This window comes from Pituophis catenifer, unplaced genomic scaffold (assembly GCF_029215685.1).
Source record: "Pituophis catenifer annectens isolate HBS135680 unplaced genomic scaffold, rPitCat1.0.hap2 SCAF_2, whole genome shotgun sequence".
Classification (NCBI taxonomy): domain Eukaryota; kingdom Metazoa; phylum Chordata; class Lepidosauria; order Squamata; family Colubridae; genus Pituophis; species Pituophis catenifer.
This window is the reverse complement of record NW_027256882.1, coordinates 263,924,583-263,945,800: the sequence shown is the minus strand read 5'-3', so window position 1 is coordinate 263,945,800 and position 21,218 is coordinate 263,924,583. Positions and strand designations below refer to the sequence as shown.

The 21,218-nt window shown below is 37.5% G+C and overlaps 1 protein-coding gene across 3 annotated transcripts in view; it reads left to right on the top strand.

The window, feature by feature from the left end:
• Window positions 1-1,489: 1,489 nt before the first annotated feature.
• Window positions 1,490-21,218, top strand: part of MTX3 (metaxin 3) — a 29,480-nt gene continuing 9,751 nt past the window's right edge. For all 3 annotated transcript variants that reach the window (XR_011599941.1, XM_070935843.1, XM_070935844.1), the window contains exons 1-7: window positions 1,490-1,577; window positions 4,209-4,278; window positions 5,161-5,237; window positions 10,859-10,951; window positions 15,830-16,012; window positions 18,324-18,400; window positions 20,841-20,998. Coding sequence is in view for 2 of the 3 variants with exons in the window: in XM_070935843.1 (XP_070791944.1) it covers window positions 1,497-1,577; window positions 4,209-4,278; window positions 5,161-5,237; window positions 10,859-10,951; window positions 15,830-16,012; window positions 18,324-18,400; window positions 20,841-20,998 (739 nt within the window). In the remaining variant the exon portion in view is untranslated. The remainder of the gene's footprint in view (window positions 1,578-4,208; window positions 4,279-5,160; window positions 5,238-10,858; window positions 10,952-15,829; window positions 16,013-18,323; window positions 18,401-20,840; window positions 20,999-21,218) is intronic.

Here is a 21,218-nt window from a genome sequence, read left to right as displayed (position 1 = left end):
CACTTAATCCTCCAGGAAAAGATTGAAGGCAAACAAGGTTCAGGCTTCTGAACATCATGGCTTCAAAATCTAAGTGACTCAGCAGCACTTTTTTGAGCGGCTGTTGATAAAAATATGATTGCCAACGTCCAATGACGGAAGAAGGAGAAGGACTTTGGGAAGAGCCAGAGTCTAATCATCCTCAGACAAGGAACTTCAGTTGACCAACCATTATCTCACAGTCTAATCCAGTATTTCTCAAAGTTGGCTGGAGAATTATGGGAGTGGAAGTCCATCCATCTTAAAGCTGTCTATACATTTAACCTATCTGAGGATAAAACTGAAAGAGGAAGTGATACTTTAATGCCTGGGGAAAATAAACTTAATAGCACCCATTTGTTGTCTTAGCCTTCTTGGGGAACATAAATCAATAACAATCACATTCTTTAAAGCCAAATGATGACACTTGCAATAAAACCACAAGATTCTGCTTCAGTGACCTATGTTGTAAGGTCAACATTTTTTTAGAGTATTAAGAAATATCTGATTGAGTGCCATTTCTTGTGAGGAAGCTGTAAATGGTCAGTGAATAAGTTAATTCAATGTTGTTGTTTTAGAAAACTTTTGCTGAGCGTTGTTGAACTGTATCAAGAAAGCTTCTTCCTTAAGTGCAGAAAATTGAAGCTGGGAGTGTTTACACTTAACCGAGATGGCCTTAGCTGGAAGTACCTTGCCAATCTATGCATGCTACAAAGGTGAGCCCTATTTCACTAACATTGTTTTGCCCGTAAAATATGAATTTGTTGAAAATGAAGGTAAGTGAGTCTTTTGCATAGCAATCTCTTGACAGCGCCAATAGTTCGTTCTTGGACAAAGGTCTTCAAACTTGGCAGCTTTAAGACTTGTGAACTTCAACTCCCAGAATTCTCCAGCCAGCATACCATAGCATAGCATAGCTGGCTGGAGAATTCTGGGAGTTGAAGTCCACAAGTTTTAAAGCTGCCAAGTTTGAAGACCTCAAGTTTGGACCTAGAGAACTGCCAAGTGCAGCTTTCCCCACCAACTACTTTTCACGTACGTTGAACTTGAACGCCTCATCATTATGCCCCACAAAAAGAAATGTTGGCTGGGGAGAGAAGAGAAAGTGAAAAAGCCCCAGCGTATTTCTGCGCTGTCTGATTTTGGAGAGCCAAGAAATCAGGTGATTCGGCAGCAAAAAAGATTCAAAACACGACCTCCCTGCTCCTATTTGAGATCGCCCATGTTTTACACCCCAGAACTTAATGAGGAGCACCAGGTTGGGGAAGGCGCCTGCCTGTTTAGAACGCCCGATTGGGAGGTCCTCTGCCCGCCCCCCCCCCCCCGCGCGCGCAAGCTGTTGACTCGGGCACGCGCTTCATTCGTCCCCGAGACCAACGGTCATACGCGCAAGCGGCAGCCTCAGCGCCCAGCCTACGGCGAGGCGAAGACGACCCACGGGGCGGGGCTTTGCGAGGCCAAAGGTGAACGGTGTCAACATGGCGTCTTCAATGGAGCTGAGTTGCTGGGGCGGCGACTGGGGGTTGCCCTCTGTGCACGCCGAGTGCCTTGTTGTCATGGTAACGGGGGGGGGAACTTGCCAGGTCACGCGAGCGAAAGCCTCTTGTGGGGAGGAGAAACGAAAACTGCTGCTATAGATTATAGAAGGCGACGTCCTACAAAAACGGGAGGGTTATCCGGTTCTGGATGCTGCAAGAACCGGCCCGGTGGGCCCGGTCGCGTCCCTGGAGTAGAACTGGGGAAACGGAACGTCCGCGTTTTCATGGCTGTTGTTGGGCTGTCTTCCCCAGAAAGTTGAAACGAGTCTGCATAAATGGGGCATCAATTCTAGATGGAAATAAAATGGATTAAGTATTGCGGCGTTAGCTTTCGAGGTCTATACCTTGGTGCATCGCAGGGACGGGCAGTATCTCCCAGATAAAGTAATTAGTAAAGTAATTAGGAATTGCCTTTAATGCCGGTCTTAATTTAATCCAACCACCATGCTTGACAATGATGAGGGATGCTCCCAATTCCAACACATTTGGAAAGCATGGAGTTGAAAAACTGCTATAATCTGATAGCTGCAGGATATATTTCCTGAGTTATTAGATCGATGCTTTCCATCTTCACAAGGCAAACTTCCTCTGACCTTATTTCTGAACTACAATATTTTAATTGTTTCCTTTTTTTATATGCAGACATGGAATTTGCATTGTTTTTCTTCAGGGAATCCGCATGGTTTTTTTCTTTAGATGCTAATTATTTGAGGCTCATTCCACAATAAAGCCATTCTTTGGCAGATGTGTCTGAAGTACACTGGGTATATATATTATAAAAATAGGATTAATGATTGGTCTGACTTCTAAGCAAACACATATGGGGCTAAACTGAAGAAGAGGACCGTCTGGTCTCTGAAAATATGATATAGCAATAGCACTTAGACTTATATACCGCTTTATAATGCTTTACAGCCCTCTCTAAGTGATTTACAGAGTCAGCATATTGCCCCCAACAATATAACAGAATAACAGAGTTGAAGGGACCTTGGGGGTCTTCTAATCCAACTCCCTGCTCAAACAGGAGACCCTATACCCGTGATGGCGAACCTATAGCACGTGTGCCATAGGTGGCACGCAGAGCCATATCTGTGGGCACGTGAGTATTGCCCTACCTCAGCTCCAGCACGCATGTGTGTGCCGGCCAGCTGATTTTCGGGCCTTCTGGGCTCACTGGAAGTCGGGAAACAAGCTGTTTCCAGCCTCCGAAGGGATGGGGAAGGCCGTTTTCACCCTCCCCAGGCTCCAAGAAAGCCTCTGGAGCCTGAGGAGGGTAAAAAATGGGCCTACTGGGCCCACCTTTTTGCCGTCACGTGCCAAAAGCAGGGGAGCGCAGTGGGGTTGTGCGCGCATACATGGGGGGCGCTGGGGGGGCATTGAATTATGGGTGTGGGCACATGAGAGCACAACCTCCCTGCGTTCCCCCCATTTTTGGCACACGACGGGAAAAGGTTAGCCATCACTGCCCTATATCATTTCAGACAAATGATTGTCCAGTCTCTTCTTAAAAGTTACCTGTGATGGAGCACTTACAACTTTTGAAGGCAAGCTGTTTCACTTGTTAATGTCAGAATTTTCTCCTTAATTCTAGCTTGGTTCTCTCCTTGATTAGTTTCCATACATTACTTCTTGTCTTGTCTTCTGATGCTTTGGAAAATAGGATGACTCCATCTTCTCTGTGGCAGCCCCCCAAATATGTCTCAAATATGTCTCTGGTAACATCACAGAAGCTCCACAGGAATTAATGTTATTGACTAAAACTGCCTTTCCCAAACTTGTGCCCTTCAAATACTTGTATTACAACTCTTAGTATGCTGTAAAACTGAGCATTCTGAATGAGATTGATAAAACTTGAAAAAGTAGTACATTCAAGGGCATTGGATTGAGGAAAGTTGGGTTTCATTCGGAAGTCTTGTGTTCTTTCAGGACTGATTCTGAGGCTAATAATGATTTAAAATATGTGTCAGCATTTATAATTCCTATATTGTTTGTCTTAGGATAAACTAGATTCATATGTGGAAAAATTAAAAATGGATATTTTCCATTTCCAAATATATGTATTTATAATCTCAGGAAGTGAGATTTTATTTTGTTTGTTTGTTTCTTCAGCCAGCCAGCCAGCCAGCCATTCTGCCATTATTTTTATTAATAACTCTAGGCAGTGAACATATTTAATACTCCTTTCTCCTCCTATTTTCCCCACAACATTAACCCTGTGAAGTGAGTTGGCCAACAGAGAATGAGTGACTGGACCAGTCATCTAGCTGGCTTTCATGCCTAAAGTGGGACTAGAATTTATAATCTCCTGTTTTATTGGCCAGCATCTTAACCACTAGACTAAACTGGATTCAACTATTTAGCTATTTGTAGGATTCAACTATTTTGCTTTGTTAAATATTGGTTTAAAAAAAACCCAGCTCTTTAAATCTAGTGGCCAATTAATATTCCACTGAAATTCGTAGAATTAATGGATAATTTCCTATTGGTTATTATAGCTTTGATGCTTACTATGGCAAGAGCATAACACAAGCATGAACATTAAAGGAAATAAGTAGATGCTGTTTTTCCAAGCTGAGTAGTCATTTTCTCTTTTTAAAAATTTCTGAATGGTATATTATTGAATTGTGTTTTTTTTTTTAACTTTTATTACAGACTTATGCCAGGTTTTCCGGTGCACCATTGAAAATCAGTGTAATAGATAATGCATGGAACGCACCAAGAGGTATTACTTTAATATTTTAAAATTTTTATGGCACATTTAAAGTCAGACCTGGGCATTTTATGGCCTATGCACCACATCTGGCCCTTTGACTGCCCCTGTCTGACCCATGGTGGTGGGAGGGGGAGGCAACAAGGGATAGGTGGGCGTGGGGGACGCCGGCACCAGCCCTCCACAACTATTCCAATTTCTCACCCTGATTGTATATATATTTAGAACTGTTTAAATAAGAAATTGGTTTGACTTGGCTTATAGTCCAGTCTTGAAATACAAAGCAAACAGTGGATAGAATCTAAATAAAGTTTGTTTTATATCTGCACTATGTTGCAAGGCAAGTGCAGCAAAATATTGAATAAATTGCTTTGATGCAGTTCTGTTATTTAAAACAGTGGTCCCCAACCTTTCTGGCACAAGGGACTGGCTTTGGAAGAAATATTGTCTTCCACAGACCGGAGGGAGGAGTGGTTTTGCGCGCAACCTAGATCCCGCGCATGCACAGATGGAGCGTCGGTTGCTTGCCTGCTGTTTGCGCAACCCAGTTCCTAACAGACCATGGACTGGTACAGGTCTGTGACCTGGGGGTTGGGGACCCATGGTTTAAAACATAATTGCACAATGCAAGCTATGTGTGAATCATATAAGAGGAATTAGGTAGCATAATAGATTGTCAACATTTAGAGCTATAATCTCTATCTAGTAACAGAATCAAAACCCATCCAAACTCATCTGGTATGCTGATATAGTATCACAACTGCAACGTGTAAGCATTATTACAAAGGCATGACTGAACTAGTCATTATCTGATATAATCAAACTTTAGGGTCTGTTGAGTTATCAATGCAGTTCTTCTGTTTATATGATCTTATCTGATTTAATCTTTTTTAGGTAGTATACCATTATTAATATCTGATGATATTGTTATTTCTCAGCCAGCAAAAATATTAAACTTTTTAAGAAAACAGGTAGGTTTTATAATTACTATTACCTATTCAGTATGTTTAAACAGTAAGGATGATATACCGTAGAGTTGTTTTATATTTGTTAGTACTGTATATAGTTTTGTCACAGGAATACTGGAAGAACTGGTACCAGTTAATTTAATTTTCTATACTAAATGGACAGTATTAGCAGTAAACTATTTTTACTTTCTCTGACATAATTATATCAGGTTTAGATTACTACAAACCATAGCTCTATTAGTGGTATAATAGAGAAGTGGAATTTTTGAAACTGAAAATATGGCATCCTGATGGCGAACTTATGGTACACATGCCAGAAGTGGCACGCAGAGCCATATGTCCAGGCACCCCAGCTGTTGCCCGTTACTCTTCCGGGTTCAGCTGGTCTTCATGCGCACATGCAGCTCAGAAACCAGAAGACCAAGTGCTGGGGAACTGCTCTTCCGATTTCTGGTGCTCCCATGTGTGCCTGCACTCCCGTTTCGGCACTTAGTGCCGAAAAGGTTCGGCAACACTGATGTAGCACATCCATTAGTTAGCATTGATACCAGCTACATAGTACAAATCCTTTTGTTTTTGTGATCGTAGGATATAGGATTGCAGTAGGATTATTCTTTGTATTGCTACCTTTTTAAATTAAAAAAATAATCTTAATTTTCCATTGAGTGAGGGGGTTGTTCCTTTACCTCTTAAGGGGGCACTGGTTCACTCCCTTCTTAAGAAACCATTACTGGATCCCACCATACTGGACAATTTTCATCCAGTATCTAACTTAGCTTTTTTGCAGAAGGTGATTGAGAAGGTAGTTGCATAACAAAAATAGATTGTGTGGATCACATTCAGGCACTATTCAGGCCTGGATATGGGACAGAAATGGCATTGGTCATGCTTTTCTATGATCCAGGGGTGAAATGCTCCCAGTTCAGACAGGATTGCCCGATCCGGTAGTGATGGCAGCGGGTGGTTCGGAGAACCGGTAGCAAAAACCCCTGCTCCCCCCCGCCCATGCCCAGCTGAGATGCGCGATCATCAGAGGCTTTTTTTTACTTTTAAAAGTATTTTTTCTATAACCTCTTCGGCCAAATTGGTTGTTAAAAAAATGCTTTTAAAAAGTTAAAAAAAAGCCTCTGATGATCAGCTGAGCCACACGATTGTCAGAAGCTTTTTTTTTTTACTTTTAAAAGCAATGCTGTTTTACTTACCGCATGCCTCCTTTTGGCATGCACTGCGCACGCGCATCTCTCCTTTGGTGCGTAGTGTGCATGCGCAGCCAGCAAACCGGTAGTAAACTGGTTTAGATTTCACCACTGCTATGATCTCTGAGGAGGGAGGGATGGGGTTGTACATCTATTCTTCTTCTACTTGAGCCCTCTGCAGCCTTCAGCACCATTGGCCATGATATCCTTCTATATTGGCTTAGAGGATTTGGAGTGGGCTATGAAGTGTTGAGCTGGTTTGCCTACTTCCTCAAGAGTCAATTCCAGTTGGTGCTGATTTGGGAGGAGAGATCCTGCCCTCAGCCTTCTCCATGTGGGGTGCTGCAGGGTTTGGTGCTTTCTTCTCTCCTATTCAACATCTACATGAAGCTGTATGAGAAAGCTTATTCCTTGCCCTGATATGAGGTATCATTGGTATACCCAATCATATATATCTGTCTCTGACAAATTAAGTGACGCTATAAACCTCTTATTCAAGTGCCTAGAAACTGAGAGGTTCTAGAATGTGAGGGTCTGCTGAACCCTGGAAAAACTGAGTGGGTTTGGGTTTGGGGATTTACCAGTTCTAGGACTTTGCCATCTTTGGTGCTGGATGGGGTCACACTTCCCCAGATAGACCCATTGTGTAATTTGGAGGCCCCCTGGATGCATAACTCGTGCTCAAGTAGCAAGTGGCAGTTGTGGCTAGGAGGGCCTTTATACAGCTGCATGTTGTGCACCAGCTGCACCCATTCTTAGATCGGGAGGCTCTGTCCAAATCATCTCCAGATTGGATTTCTGTAATGGGGCTGCTCTTGAAGAGTATTCAGAAGCTTCAGGTAGTGCAGAATGCATTGCAGCGGCATGGACAGTTATCTGCTCCAGGAGCTGCATTGGTTTGCTTCTGGATCCAATTCAAGGTATTGGTTTTAACCCTTCAAAGCCTTCATGGCAGGAGACCAGGTTATCTGAAGGATCACCTCTCCCCAATTACATCTGCCCATCCCATTAGGATATGCTTTAGTTCTTCAGTCCCAGGAGGTGGGCTTTCTCTGCTGTAGTACTCGCCTGGAACATTCTCCCCCCACCCATATTAGGTTAGTTTTTTTAAAAAAAATGATTTATATGCTGCCCTTCTCCGGAGATTCAGGGAGGCTTACAATGCGTTAAGCAATAGCCTTCATACTTTTGTATATTTATACAAAGTCAGTTTATTGCCCCCATAATCTGGGTCCTCATTTTACCTACCTTAGAAAGGATGGAAGGCTGAGTCAACCTTGAGCCTGGTGAGATTTGAACTTGCAGTACTTGCAGGCAGCAGATGTAAGTGGATGTTAATAACAGTGCTTTAGTCTGCTGAGCCACCAGAGCTCTTCTCAAAAAGTTCCATCCCTTTTTGATGTTCCAGAGGTCCCTCAAGACTGGCTTTGTTATCATGCCTGGTAGGGTCTCGGGGAAAGAAGGCTGTAGTGTTTAATCTTCTGTTTCCTGTACTATATAGTTGAATTTTTAATTACTTTTTAAATAATTCTTTTTATATATTTATTGTTTTATTTTAATGGTTGTATGTTAATCAGTTACTTCATCAGATATGTATTTATGTAGTAATTTTATTGAATAAATAAATGATGCCTTAAAATATGTTTGATTTAACAAATATTGATATGCATGATCTGCATGCCCATACATGCTCTAAATCAGGGGTGTCAAACTCTATTTCATTTTAGGGCCACATCAGGGTTGTGTTTGACTTCAGGGGGCCGGGATGGGCGTGGCTAAGGTGGGCATGGCCAGCTTGACTTCACTTGTGTTGGGGGCTCCTGTGGTGGCCTGAGTGCTCTGCCAGCGAAAATGGGTTCCTGAGGTCTATTTTTGACTGCAGTGGCCTCCTGCAACCCTATACCAGCGAAAACGGAGCTCGGGAGGGCAGCACTCCCGAGCTCCATTTTCACTGGCAGAGGCACCGCAGGCCAGTCCTTCACTGTTTCCAAAGCAGCCCTGCAGGCCAGATCCGGTCCCCGGACGTTGAATTTGACACCCCTGCTCTAAATGAATTTCATCTCTTCTAATCACTTCAGAGCTCCATGATATAATAAAATGTAACAGAAACATTTGCCTAACAATCTAAAATGATCCATGTGGAAAGAAAAGTTGAAAACTGTTTAAAGTCTAATACTGTAGTCTTCTCTTCTAGACTCAGACTAGATGATCTGTTTCTAAAGGAGTCAAGTAGAAATTAGAAACCTAGAACACTGCTATCACTGAATCATAATTATGCGAGTATTATTGACACTAACTGGTAGATTTTTCAGGCAGAAGTTTTTCTAACAGTCCTGAAGGTACATGAGACCTTCAGCATGTAAAGGTGGTGTGTAATACTGAGCTATGCCTTCCCTCTTTCCTGGTTACTGTTATATCAAACATTGTAGAATTCCAAAATGTTAAAAGAGAAGGCGGGCAGTAAAGTAAATAACCGTGAGTGGGAGGAATCCCAGGTGCTAGTAAAAAAAGGTTTTTTTAAAAAAACTTGGCTCAAGATGTTTCAGAAAATGTGTTCTTTTTCAAGGGCACTCTTTCCTGGAATGTACATGAACAAATTGTCAGAGTCAGTTCATGGATATTCTAGAAGTGTCTTTGAAAAAGAACACATTTCCTGAAACGCATCAGGGCAAATAAAAACCATGTTTTATTGGCACATAGAATTCCTCCTCTTTTTTTGTTTAACTCTTCTGCTAACAGAAACTGCTTACAAAAGAACTGAAGGAAATTAAGTTACCTTGCTCAAATCACAGGCTTCTGCTTAAAGTAAAATTCATGAATGGTGAAGCAGTTAAGAATGGCTGCAGATTGATTTCTACTATAGCATCTGGTCAGCAGAGGGAATTATATTTTGTTCTCTTAGGGAGCCACTCTGAAACTGGATATTGGTATGCATATTTACTGTAGAACCAAATTGTGTCTCCTAAATCCATAATTTCTTCAGAATATTCTGATAGAGTGCAATTTGAAATGTTTTGAATGTTTATCATAGAATAGAAACTAGACATCAGCTGCTTTCTTCCTTTGTTGTTATAGACTCATGCAAATAATAATTCATCCTGTTATATATTATAGTATATACTATATACTATGCCAAAAGCATAACTTTAAAAAAGATATATTTCAAAGGTTCCCATTGAATCAATGTAAGCAACATTTATACATACTTTTTTGTGAGGCACCATGGCGTTTATGGTGGCCAAAAGTACTCATAGACCATAAAGCATATTTTCCAAGGCTATTGTAATTTTGAATAGTTGTTAAATGACCTATTGTAAGTTGAGGACTATATGTAAAACAGTTGACAAAATATAATTTAACCTGCTTCCTTAACTGTAGTTCAAAGCAAGCTTGTTTCAGCTCCAGTAATTTATTGGATTCATTTCAATAATATGGAGCCCACCACCAGAGAGAACTGAATTGATTATTGATGACAAATGTATCCATAATGAGACATTCTGATGTTTTAAGAAGTAGGAAGAACTGAATGAGAGTAGATAATTCTGTTAGTTGTTTGGATTTAACAACCTGCCTTTAAAATTCAACGGACAATGTAACATTGTTTCATGCATTTAATACTCTGAAAGGAGAGCAGCATAGCAACATAATTTAGGATGCATATGCACAGTATACACCTTGGTATTTTGTAACCTGCCTGAAAGATAAAACACATAAAGACTCCATAGGAACAATAGCATTATGTTGCAACCCATGCAGTTTAACTTCCTCAAAGAAAAACAAAAACAAAAACCCAACCCAAACACAACACAACAGTTATCAGCAGAGAGCAGTCCATGTTTAACTGATTCTCCCTCACCCTATGTCAGGCTCCCGACACTAAGAAAAATACAGAGTGATTCTTCCAAGCAGATTTCTGTATTGTTCGACACCTATAGACAAAATCTTGCCAAACTGAAGCAAGAGAATTATTAGGGAGGGGCCGTCTTTATTTTCCTTTTCTTACACAAATTATCTGAACTCAGTTGTCTCTTCTCTGGAATATACTCCCTCCCTCCCAGGTTACATTCCATCATATCTCACCTCATTTAACTCTATCCAGTGTCAATAGAGATGAAACCTTTTATTGGCCAATGCATTCTCTAGATCTTTATAGCTTAAATATTTTTTTTAATAAACACAAAACACTTGTAGACATCAGGAACACTCACAAAGCTCCATTGGTTGCAGTTTCAAAGCAAAAACTGAAAACACAATTTTCCATGTTCAGAACATTTCAAACAGGCATTTTAAGTATGTAGAAAAAGAAAGAAATGTTATTTTTTTATTATACCATGTGTTTAGTGAAATATAAAATGTGTAACTTCAGTTATTACATCTAGTTTCTTTTTAGAAAGTTTCATATAACTCTCTGCTGCCTTTTTTTGGCAGAAATATAATGCTGATTATGAATTGTCTTCAAAGGATGGAGCTGACACACTGGCATATATTGCACTGCTTGAAGAAAAACTACATCCTGCTATGGTAAGAGCCAACTAGTCTCTCAACTTGCGTTTAACCATAGCACAGTTATTTCCTCTCCATCCTCAAATTATGGCCTTCATCTTCTCCCTGGTCCACAAGTGTGATTGTCAGACTTAAATTGTACATAGCTGTATCAATGTTAAAATAATGTTTCTCCACTTATTGTGATTTAGCAAGGTTGTTATGTTTCACTATCCTTTATATTGGAGATGAAGTCAGGTGATTAGCAGTGGGTTGATCTCTCCCTGTTGGTTCCCAATAAGCCTCTTCTGTCACCATTCTGCTATTCATTTCCTGCTGAGCTTGAGAGAATTATTTTAATCAATTCCTCACTTTTAAATAGATGTAAATATACTTATCAGTATGGGTGCTTATGGGCAAACTCAGCCTAAAGATAGCTTTGTGTTTTCATTGGATGGACACCTAGTGCTACACAAGGAACCTGCAGATGTGTCAGAAGTTGGGTGGATTTGCATTATGGCACTAAAACGTTTAGTTCATATTTTTGTGAATACTTTTTCTACTGTTCCTCCTGGTTTCCTCAAGGCTATAGTAACATGACAGTGAAATGAAAGACCAGGAATTGTTCTCAGGGAAAACAGCATGGGAATGAGTTGACACTTTACAAATGTCTTATGCCAGAATGGTTTGTTGAAACAACAGTACACAAACTGGCCTAAAGCCATCCAACAGAGCCCAGTGTTGCACTCTTTCCATTTCTGCTGCAAAAACATGATTGGCAGATGTTTCTCCTGACTTTGTAACATGTTGAAAAATGATGGCAGCAAAGCAGTAGTACTTAGCCAGTCTTTTATCCAACATGCACTGCAGATACATAAGCAATACTAGAAATCACTAGAATTCATTAGTGATTTAGAAAAGCCAGGATAATGTTAGGCAATGGTCAGTAAATGTCATGTTTATGTAGGTTTGCACTAAGATAAGGATCACTTGAGGATACTTTTAAAAATAGGCATAGAGAGCTATTACATGTGCCAAAGTTAATATTTTGTCTTTGAAATTATGTGCCATCAAGTTAGAGTTAACTCTTAGCAACTACATAGATTGATTTTCTCTATGACAATCTGATGCTAAACTGGTCATTCAAGTCTTCTAGTGATGTATCAGTCTTACAGGTAATCATCTCTTTCTTCTTTCCTCCATTTTGCTCAGCATTAGCTCCTTCGCCAGAGTTAGGACTTCATATAATGTGTTTAAGATAGTATAATTTGAACCTAGTCATTTATGTCTTCATAGAGAACTCTGGGTTGATTTATTCAGTGATCTGTTTGTTTGTTTTCTTGGCAGTGCATGGTATTCTCAGGATGCTTCTCCAATGCCAGAGTTCAAAATTGTCAATAACAGTACTGTTTCTATCCTGCTTCTTCAAAGGCCACCTTTTGCTCCCATGAAGTGGCATAGGGAATACTACTGCTAGCATTATTTCAATTTTGTAGTATAAACACATCATGGCATCTTTTCAAAGGCCTTAGCCGTTCTACCAAATACTAATCTGTAGCGTATTTCTTGACTATTTGTTCTTTTACTAGATGGTTGATCCTAAAAAGCAGAAGCTATCACTTCAATATCTTCATTGTCAATTCTAAGCCTTGTTTTTATACCTGATGTTATTTGGTTTTCTTTTTATTTAATTTCAATTTTCACTATACTCTTTGACTTTTATTATTAGGGTTTGCAGATTCTTTTCATTTTCAGCTGTCAAGAATAATAATTATAATGCAGGTTATTGATGTTTCTTTCTCCAGTTTTAAAATCACACTAGTCTCTTTCAACCCAGCTTCCCTTAATATATATCCAGCAAATAGGTTAAATAAATGAAAGGATACATCCTTGTTTCACTTCTTTGCCAATCTGGAGCCAATCTGTTTTGCCGTGTTCTGTCCATACTGTGACTTCTTGATCCTGTATTAGGTTTTACATTAGAACAATGAGATATTCTAGAATCTCCATTTTTCTAAGCACATTCCATAGGTTGACATGATTAACAAAATCAAAGGCCTTTCTATAATCAATGGATCACATACTAACTTTTTGGTATTCTTTGCCTTTCTCAATTATCCAGCCTGCATCAGCAAAATGTCTCATGTTCCTTGGCTTTTTCTAAAGCCAGCTTGAACATCTGGTGTTTGTTTTTCTATTTCGGCTGTAATCTGTGTTCAGTGATCTGAAGTACTATTTTGCTAGGATGTGAAATTAAGGATATTGTATGATAAGTGTGTGTGCATTGTTAAGTTTCTTATTTTTGGTATTGGAATGTAGATTGACCTCTTCAAATCTATTGGCCACTGTGTTATTTTCCAGATTTGCTGGCATAGCTTGGTTAGAACTTTTAATGATTCTTCTTTTATTGTTGGCCATATTTCTGTGGATATTCCATCAGTTCCTATAGCCTTCTGACTTGATAATGACGAGGGTGCTGATCTACTATAATTTCATCTTCTAATACTAAGATTTGTGTAAATAGTGAATATGTTTTAAGATATCTTGGATGTTGACATTTCTACTGTGTAATATTTCAGTGTGCTCCTTTGATCTTTTATCTCCTTCAAATCAATTACTATTTGTCCATTGGCATCCTTTAGCATACCAATTTGAGGTTGAAACTTTCTTCAGAGATTTTTTCACAAGATTATCCTTTTTAAATGTCTGCTTCTATCTTCTGTGTCTTTACAGATGTTTTAATAGTGCCTCAAGTGTCTTCTAAAAGCTCTCTGAAACTCTTAAGTTTCTTCCTCAGGTTTTTACCTTTCTTGGCTTTGGCTTCTCTTCTCTTCTTGGCAATTTTGATGGTTTTTTTCCCTGACATCCAGTTTGCGTTCTTCTGTTTCTTCATCTTTGGCAGTCTCTTTTCACTTTCCTCCTTAGCCAGTTCCTCTGGTTCTGTGTCAATGACCTCAGAACTTCAAAGTGATTCCTGATGTTCTCTGAAAATGGTAGATATATGTTCATATTGTGGAAACTGTCTGTTTTTCTTGTTCTTTAGCCCAACTTAGAACCTGTACATTGTAGTTTCTAATCTCTTACACAGTCAGCACCTGGGTTTCTGTTTAATACCATAAGCAAACTCTTCTAACCTATTTTAGCAATTGTAGTCAATTTGATTGTGGTGCTTCCATGGATACCTGTATCATTTGGTTGTTTGAAGATAGTGTTAGCTATAAAGAAATAATAGATTGGCAGAAATTGATATGTTGATGTCCTCCTTCATTTTCGATTCTTAAACCATGCTAGGGTGGATAAAAATCGATGATTTTTTTAAAAAAAACATTAAATGAGATTTTTTTTATTTAAATCAGATTTTTTTTATTTTTATCAAATTTATTTTAATAAAATTCTTTTGGAGTAAAAATCTATCTAAAGACAGTTTTCTATTTAAGATACATTAATAATTTAGTTTATTCAGCATGAAATGGAACTTAGTTATGTAGCATGAGACTGTATATAATGCAATATTGGGACTGTCGGTGAGTCAACAGCGGGTCAGAGGAGGAGCCGCTGCAGGACAGAGATGACAGTTGCTCTTTAAAAATTATGATTTAAATCGAGTTGATTTAAATCAAGCCTTTTTACTAGTGATTTAAATCATGATTTAAATCGACTTGATTTAAATTAAATCCACCCTGAACCATGCAGTGTAACATTTTCCTTAATATTTCCAACTTTGGCAATCCAGTCTCCAATCACAAGCAGCAGATTTTGCTTTCATGTTCTGTTAGTTTTAAATTGAATTTGATTTCAGTGCTAGAAATATGAGAAGATTATTAAGTATAACTTAATAATCTTCTCATATTTCTATCACTGAAATTAATGGAACTTAATTTGGGATTAGTGTTAGCTATGAAACACTTAAGGAAGTGTCTATTTAAAATGTTTAAAATCAACATTTAAAGTTATAATTGAAAATGAGATTACTTTAGTCAACTAAACAGGAAGCTTAATCAGCTTTGTAAATTATACTTGTATGGCCTACTTCTTAAAAACAATAGTTCAGCCTAAGTCTGGACTGTGTTATTTCACATTGCAAATGGAGATTTTATTAAAATATTTCAAAAGGAAAACTAGAAGGTGAAAAAGGTTCTTTAATTTATTTTATTAAAATATTTATATGTTTTCTGTAGGTGGGTCATACAAAACATAGAACTGCAAATGCAGAAAAGTGAATGAAATTAAGAAGCAGTAATATGCAATAGTTTATTATTAGTTTTCAAAATAAATGGATTTTATATTATATTTATATTGCAAAGTGGCACAAGCAAAAAAACCTACAAATGTTCTTGACATTTTTATTATGTAGATTTCTGCCTACAGTTTGTAAAAATGAGGCCTGTGATATCACAATCATTAAGCTAATTATGAAATTGTTTGAAATTTCAAAGTTATATTCACACATCATGCTAAACCATAATGTTACTTATTTTGATTTTAGCTAGCAAGATTCATGAACCCTGACATTATGGTTTGCTGTGTTTGAACCAAATTTCTGTGGCTTGTTGAGCAACTGATCAAAACAAGTCATACATTGGTGTGATATGTGCTCAACTATTGTTACCATGTATGTTTTTCAAATTAATTACTTTTATTGCTTATTTACACAAATTATATTTCAGGAAGAATATGCCTTAGAGGAAGAAAAGTGTTATTGCTAGTCATTTCATTATAATAAATGTGCTGAATTTCCCTAGTCATAAATCTGGGCTATGTATATGTATAAACTCTTAGATTTCAAATTTAGAGATAAAAGCTTCAGTAAATATATATATATATGAATTTAGTTTTTAGGAATTAAAAGGATATTGTAGTCTTTATAGAATGTGTCTTCATTCCTGAATATTAACATTCTTTATCTTCATGGTACAGCTGTATACTTTTTGGATTGAAGCTGATAATTACTATAATGTGACAAAACCATGGTTTGCTTCAAGGATTCCATTTCCATTGAGTTGGTACCTACCTAGAAAGATGTCCAGGGACGCTCTTAATAGGATCTTGCTGACAAAGGGAGGGCCTCCGCTCTATAGCATCACTGAAATAGAAGTTCAGGTAAATTTCTTAGTCAATTAAAATTGATGCAGATGTACTATCACTGCATGATAAATGCAGTATTGTTTACTAGTCTACTTCATAAAATGGTAGATGTTTAATCTTCAGAATGTAGTGGTGTCTTGTTTTGTTTGATATTATTTATAGAATATTTACCATTCTATCAAGGCAGAATATACAATCTTGTCTTGCGTTTACAGATAATATATTCTTTTGAGAAGGACTCTAATTTTGTGGGAGAACACCTTCATTTTTTTCCAGAGCATTATAGAAAGATCCATTTGCTTTCTAAACCAAATCCCTCCTCCCTGCACTTTATTACTAACATTAAAAAAAGATTGATCTAATATGATGCTATAGAAACTAAGAAAAATTGTAACCTTGAAGGCGTTCCAGACAAGTACTTTGTTTATACCTTTGTATATGCCAAAGCATTATTTTGGAATTAAATCTAAAGCCCTGCTCCAGCTTTTTTTCAAAATAGAAATTAAAGCAATAAGTGAAAACAATTGTTTACCATACAGAAACATTTTCCAGAGCTTTTACATAACTTTCTTTGCAACCTTTGCAATCAGTATGAGAGAATTCTCACCACAAAAGTAGTGCTCAAAAAGTATCCACCATTGTAAAAGCACTCCACAGACTGGTTTTATCTGTGTTGCTAAAATTCCTACTGCTTTTTTTGAAACCTATGAGCAATATTTTCTCTGATACGTTCCATGTATTGGAATCTAATATGAATTAGAGTGTCCTTTTAGAAAAGAGATGGCCTGAATTTAATTTTCTTTGGGGTTTTGTTTTTCTATTCTATACTCCTGTAGCCCATCAACATGATACACAAGGCAATAGTGTTGCTATTATAGTATGCTATAATACATACCATATACACTGCTAATAGTAGAGATGGGCAGCCCATGAGTTATACTCAAACCCTAGTACATCTGTGGGTCTTAAAGCAACATCTTGGATTTTTTAATTTTTTGTGTGGATGTAAAGTTTAAGAGGCAATTTCTCCCCAGAAACTTCCTTAAAACACATTTATAAAATGACACTTTCTAATTTTAGCATCACTGCTTTGAAATCTGCTAATTTCAAAGCAGATAACTTGTTTTTTGATAACTTGTTTGAATGGAAAAATACATTCAAGATATGCATTTTGCTGCATTTTGTATTAACTGAAGCATTACAAAATTCAGGGGTAGCTTCCTTGAAAATTATGGTAGATAAATTAGGTTATCAAAAATGAGCAAGTTTTTGATGCCTGAGGGTTGCACAACATTTTTGGGAAGCTCAAGGAACATTGTAGGTGGAACAAAAATGCAACATGGAGCTAACTTTTTTCATTAGTTTTTGAAGGATTCTTAATTTTGTTAATTATGATAAGACTGGGGTATCACATTCACTCCAGTTTGTAGTATATTTACTGTCTCAAAATATAGGTTTGGTACTCTTGATATGTAGGAATAATATGATAATAAAATGAATCAGCCACAGAGAAAAATAGCAATTGCACTTTCATTTGTATACCACCCCATAGTGCTTTACAGCACTCTCTGGGCAGTTTACAATGTCAGCATATTGTCCCCATCAATCTGGTTCCTCATTTTACCGACCTCGGAAGGATGGAAGGCTGAGTCAATCTTGAGCCCCATCAGGATTGAACTCCAGGGTGTGGGCAGAGTTTGCTTGCAATACTGCATTCTAATCACTGTGCTGCCAGGGCTCCTGTAAAATCCTGTTAAAAAATAGAAAATAGGATAATATATAATGGAGTAAGTAGAGCTGTGATATTTTGTATGTTTCCACAAACGAGTCAAGTTCTCAGAACTGTTTTAAGATTAATAAAGATAGTCTGTAACCGTTGCATGAGAGAGCAAATGACAGCATATAAGAGATGGTGTTATGCAAATAATGCAACTTACGCAGTTTTGTTAAACATTAAGACATGAGCACGGGTGTCAAACTCACCACATCATGTTGCCATCACGTGATGTTTCGCAACTTTTTTCCCATTCACAGAACTGGGGTGGACGTGGCCTGCACGTGACACATCTGGCCCATGGGCCACCAGTTTAACACCCCTGCACAAAAGTGTGCTAATAGCATTTGCTTGATGACATCATCGTGCATGTCATTTTAGCAACATTGTGTTTGGCTGCAAGTGGCTATGTCTGTAATGGCACATTTTTTAACATTGTGATATAGGATAGATAATGTAAAAGTTAATACTTTACTATCTATTATGAAGACTCTGCATTGATTTGAAATAAGTACTGGAAACGTTGTGCAGATGAACTTTTCTCCATTTTAGATCTACAGAGATGCAAAAGAGTGTCTTAATCTTCTGTCAAATAGACTAGGCTCATCTCCATTTTTCTTTGGAAATAAGTGAGTATAGAATGTTTATGGTGTTTGTAAGGCATTTTAATGCTACTACATTTTGTATTTAAAAGTATGTTAAGACTTTATTTGATTTGCCAGCTTTTAGTATCAACACTTGTTCAATTACTGATCACCATAAACTAAATGATGACTAATTAAAAATAATTTTAAAAAGAATTCAAGAACACCTTCCTTCAGATTCTATATAAAATGACATACTTGTACTTTGAATATCAGTGGCATAATTTCCCACAATTTTGAGTCAAAAAAGCAAGAAAGGTACAACGTACATTCTTAACAGGCTTAACAATTATTTTAAAAAGCCAAGTTAATCACCAAGAGCCATATACATAGTTACTACACACCATGTTTACTGCATGTCCTTTGATCATCAACAGGTTACTTACGGCTAATGTGGCCATTTCTTCCCTCTTTCAACCAGGCAATTTCCTCATTACCAATTACCAATTTGATTACCAACTAAATTAAATTTCTAGAACCCTCCCCAGTTTGTGGATTTTTTTAAAAAAAAATTAAATTGTAGATATCAGAAGTTATTTCTCTGCATAATAATGCAGCTTTCCTGCTACGGCACTATTTTATGGTGCTTTTGATGAAAGCTTTAAATTGCTAAAACTAAGACAATGATGCCCAGTTATTTTCATTGGTATAGCTCTCAGATCCTGCTCTGCAAAAGGGCCTCACCTTCTGTGTGTTTCCATTTTCAGTGCATTGCATGCTGAAGCGATGTTGATTTTTGTATAACATTCAGGATGCTGTTTTCCTTTAATGATGGAAAATCATCTTTTTCATAATTACATTCATGTGGAGAAAAAACACATTCATATATCTGAATCAATAATATGGCCATGGAAGAGATTTATGTACCTTGTCTAAATTCCAATCTAGATTTTCTGGGGCCACATGATAAAAGATTTATCCTGAAGCCAATTTCATCTGTTTATATAAGGGTTAGACTTAATTTGATGTCTGCTGATGAAATCTAGATTATATTCCAAACATTAACATCTGTCTTAAAGCTATTCATTTATCAATTCCTTTGTATGAGGACCATCTTCTGGCATTGACAGCTGACATTACTAATAATAGGCTTTACACTTCAGAAAAACTGCTGCTTTGCATGTACAGCCTGCAGCTAATTGCAATTGCTTAGTTGAATGTTATAATTAATTGGTTTAAGCCCATTTGATGAAGACAACTCTTGACTGATCCTTCATATTTAGAAAACATCTTGAAGTAACTGGAAAAAATTGAAAACAAGGAACAACTTGATTAGGAAACTTGCAGGATGGGGAGCACAAGCATAAACACTGCATACAATGGTACAATCATTAATTTACTCTGTCACTGAATACTGTACACCTGTATGGGGAAGAAGTTGTCATACCAACAAGATTGAAGTTTATCTTAATGATTCAATAAGAATAACATTTGGAACCCTCAAATCTACACCAGTGTCCTGGTTCCATGTTCTTTCTAACATTGCCTCCCCCTTATGTCAGGTGACAACAACAAACAGTTGGAGAGTGGAATAAGATAAACAATCCATGGACTCCTAGAGATCTACCAAAACATAAAATATTAGATTCTCTATCTTGCACCAGTTTAAGTCTAGGAAACCAATTTGGAATAACATACCGCAGTCTTACAATCTAGATGAAGAATGGCAATCAAAATGGATGACTCTTAACAACTATAAGCAAACAGATCATGTGGAACCAATAAAACCACTTCCAGGAATGCAGCTGCCCCGAAAAATATGGAGCCATCTGAATAGAATCAGGACAGGCCATGTGAGAAGTAAGGCAAAGCTCTTTAAGTGGGGAATGGCCGAAAGCCTGCAATGTGTCTGTGGTGCATTGGAGCAAATGATGATACATATAGTCCGAGAAAGTCTCTTCAGGAAGTTTAAAGGCATCTGGGATGATCTCATCGCAGCAACAGTAGAAGCAGTTAGATGGGTTACTTCCTTAGATATTGAACTATAGCATCTATCCTATTGCGATTCTATGGAGTCATATTAAAACAATTTTATAATGTTTTTACCCTAATTCAGTATTTTATTTCGTCTACATATTGTCCACACACTTCACATACATGTATTTGCTGATGCTTTATTCGAACTTACATTTGTGTATGTATGTGGTTTATTAGTCTTGTATATCAGTGATTGCATGACCTCTGTGGATGCCATATGTCAAATAAATAATAAATAATGAAGACAAATTAGTCATTTTCACAAAATACAGTCTTATTAGATTATTAAACTACCATGAAATAATGATGCAATTTATTGACTATTTCTATAGTCAAGCATTTTACATTTGTATGAATTCAAAATGTTCAAACGTAACATTTTACTTATATATTTCTGAACGTTTTTAAAGGGACTTAGATAATAATGTCATGTATTTATTATATCTAGACCTACAACTCTTGATGCCTTCGTGTTTGGTTTTCTTGCACCTCTTTATAAAGCACCATTCCTTAAAGTCCAGTTACAGGAACATCTGAAGCAGCTTCCTAATTTATGTCACTTCTGTGATGATATTCTGAGTTGCTACTTTAGACGAAACTTCTCAGGTAAATGTACACTTGTCCCTACACATATACATCTTGAAATCTACAGATGCTTGTTTGCACTAAGTCTATACTAGAAATAAATTCTTCACCAGAAATCTTGAAATCTGCCTTATAAATTTGTAAGGGCTTTAAAAATGGTAAAGGTTTAGGACTCTATTAGCATATATTATATGATGCTTTCTCTCTGAAAATTCTTGAAATGTTTGTAGAGATTCTTGGT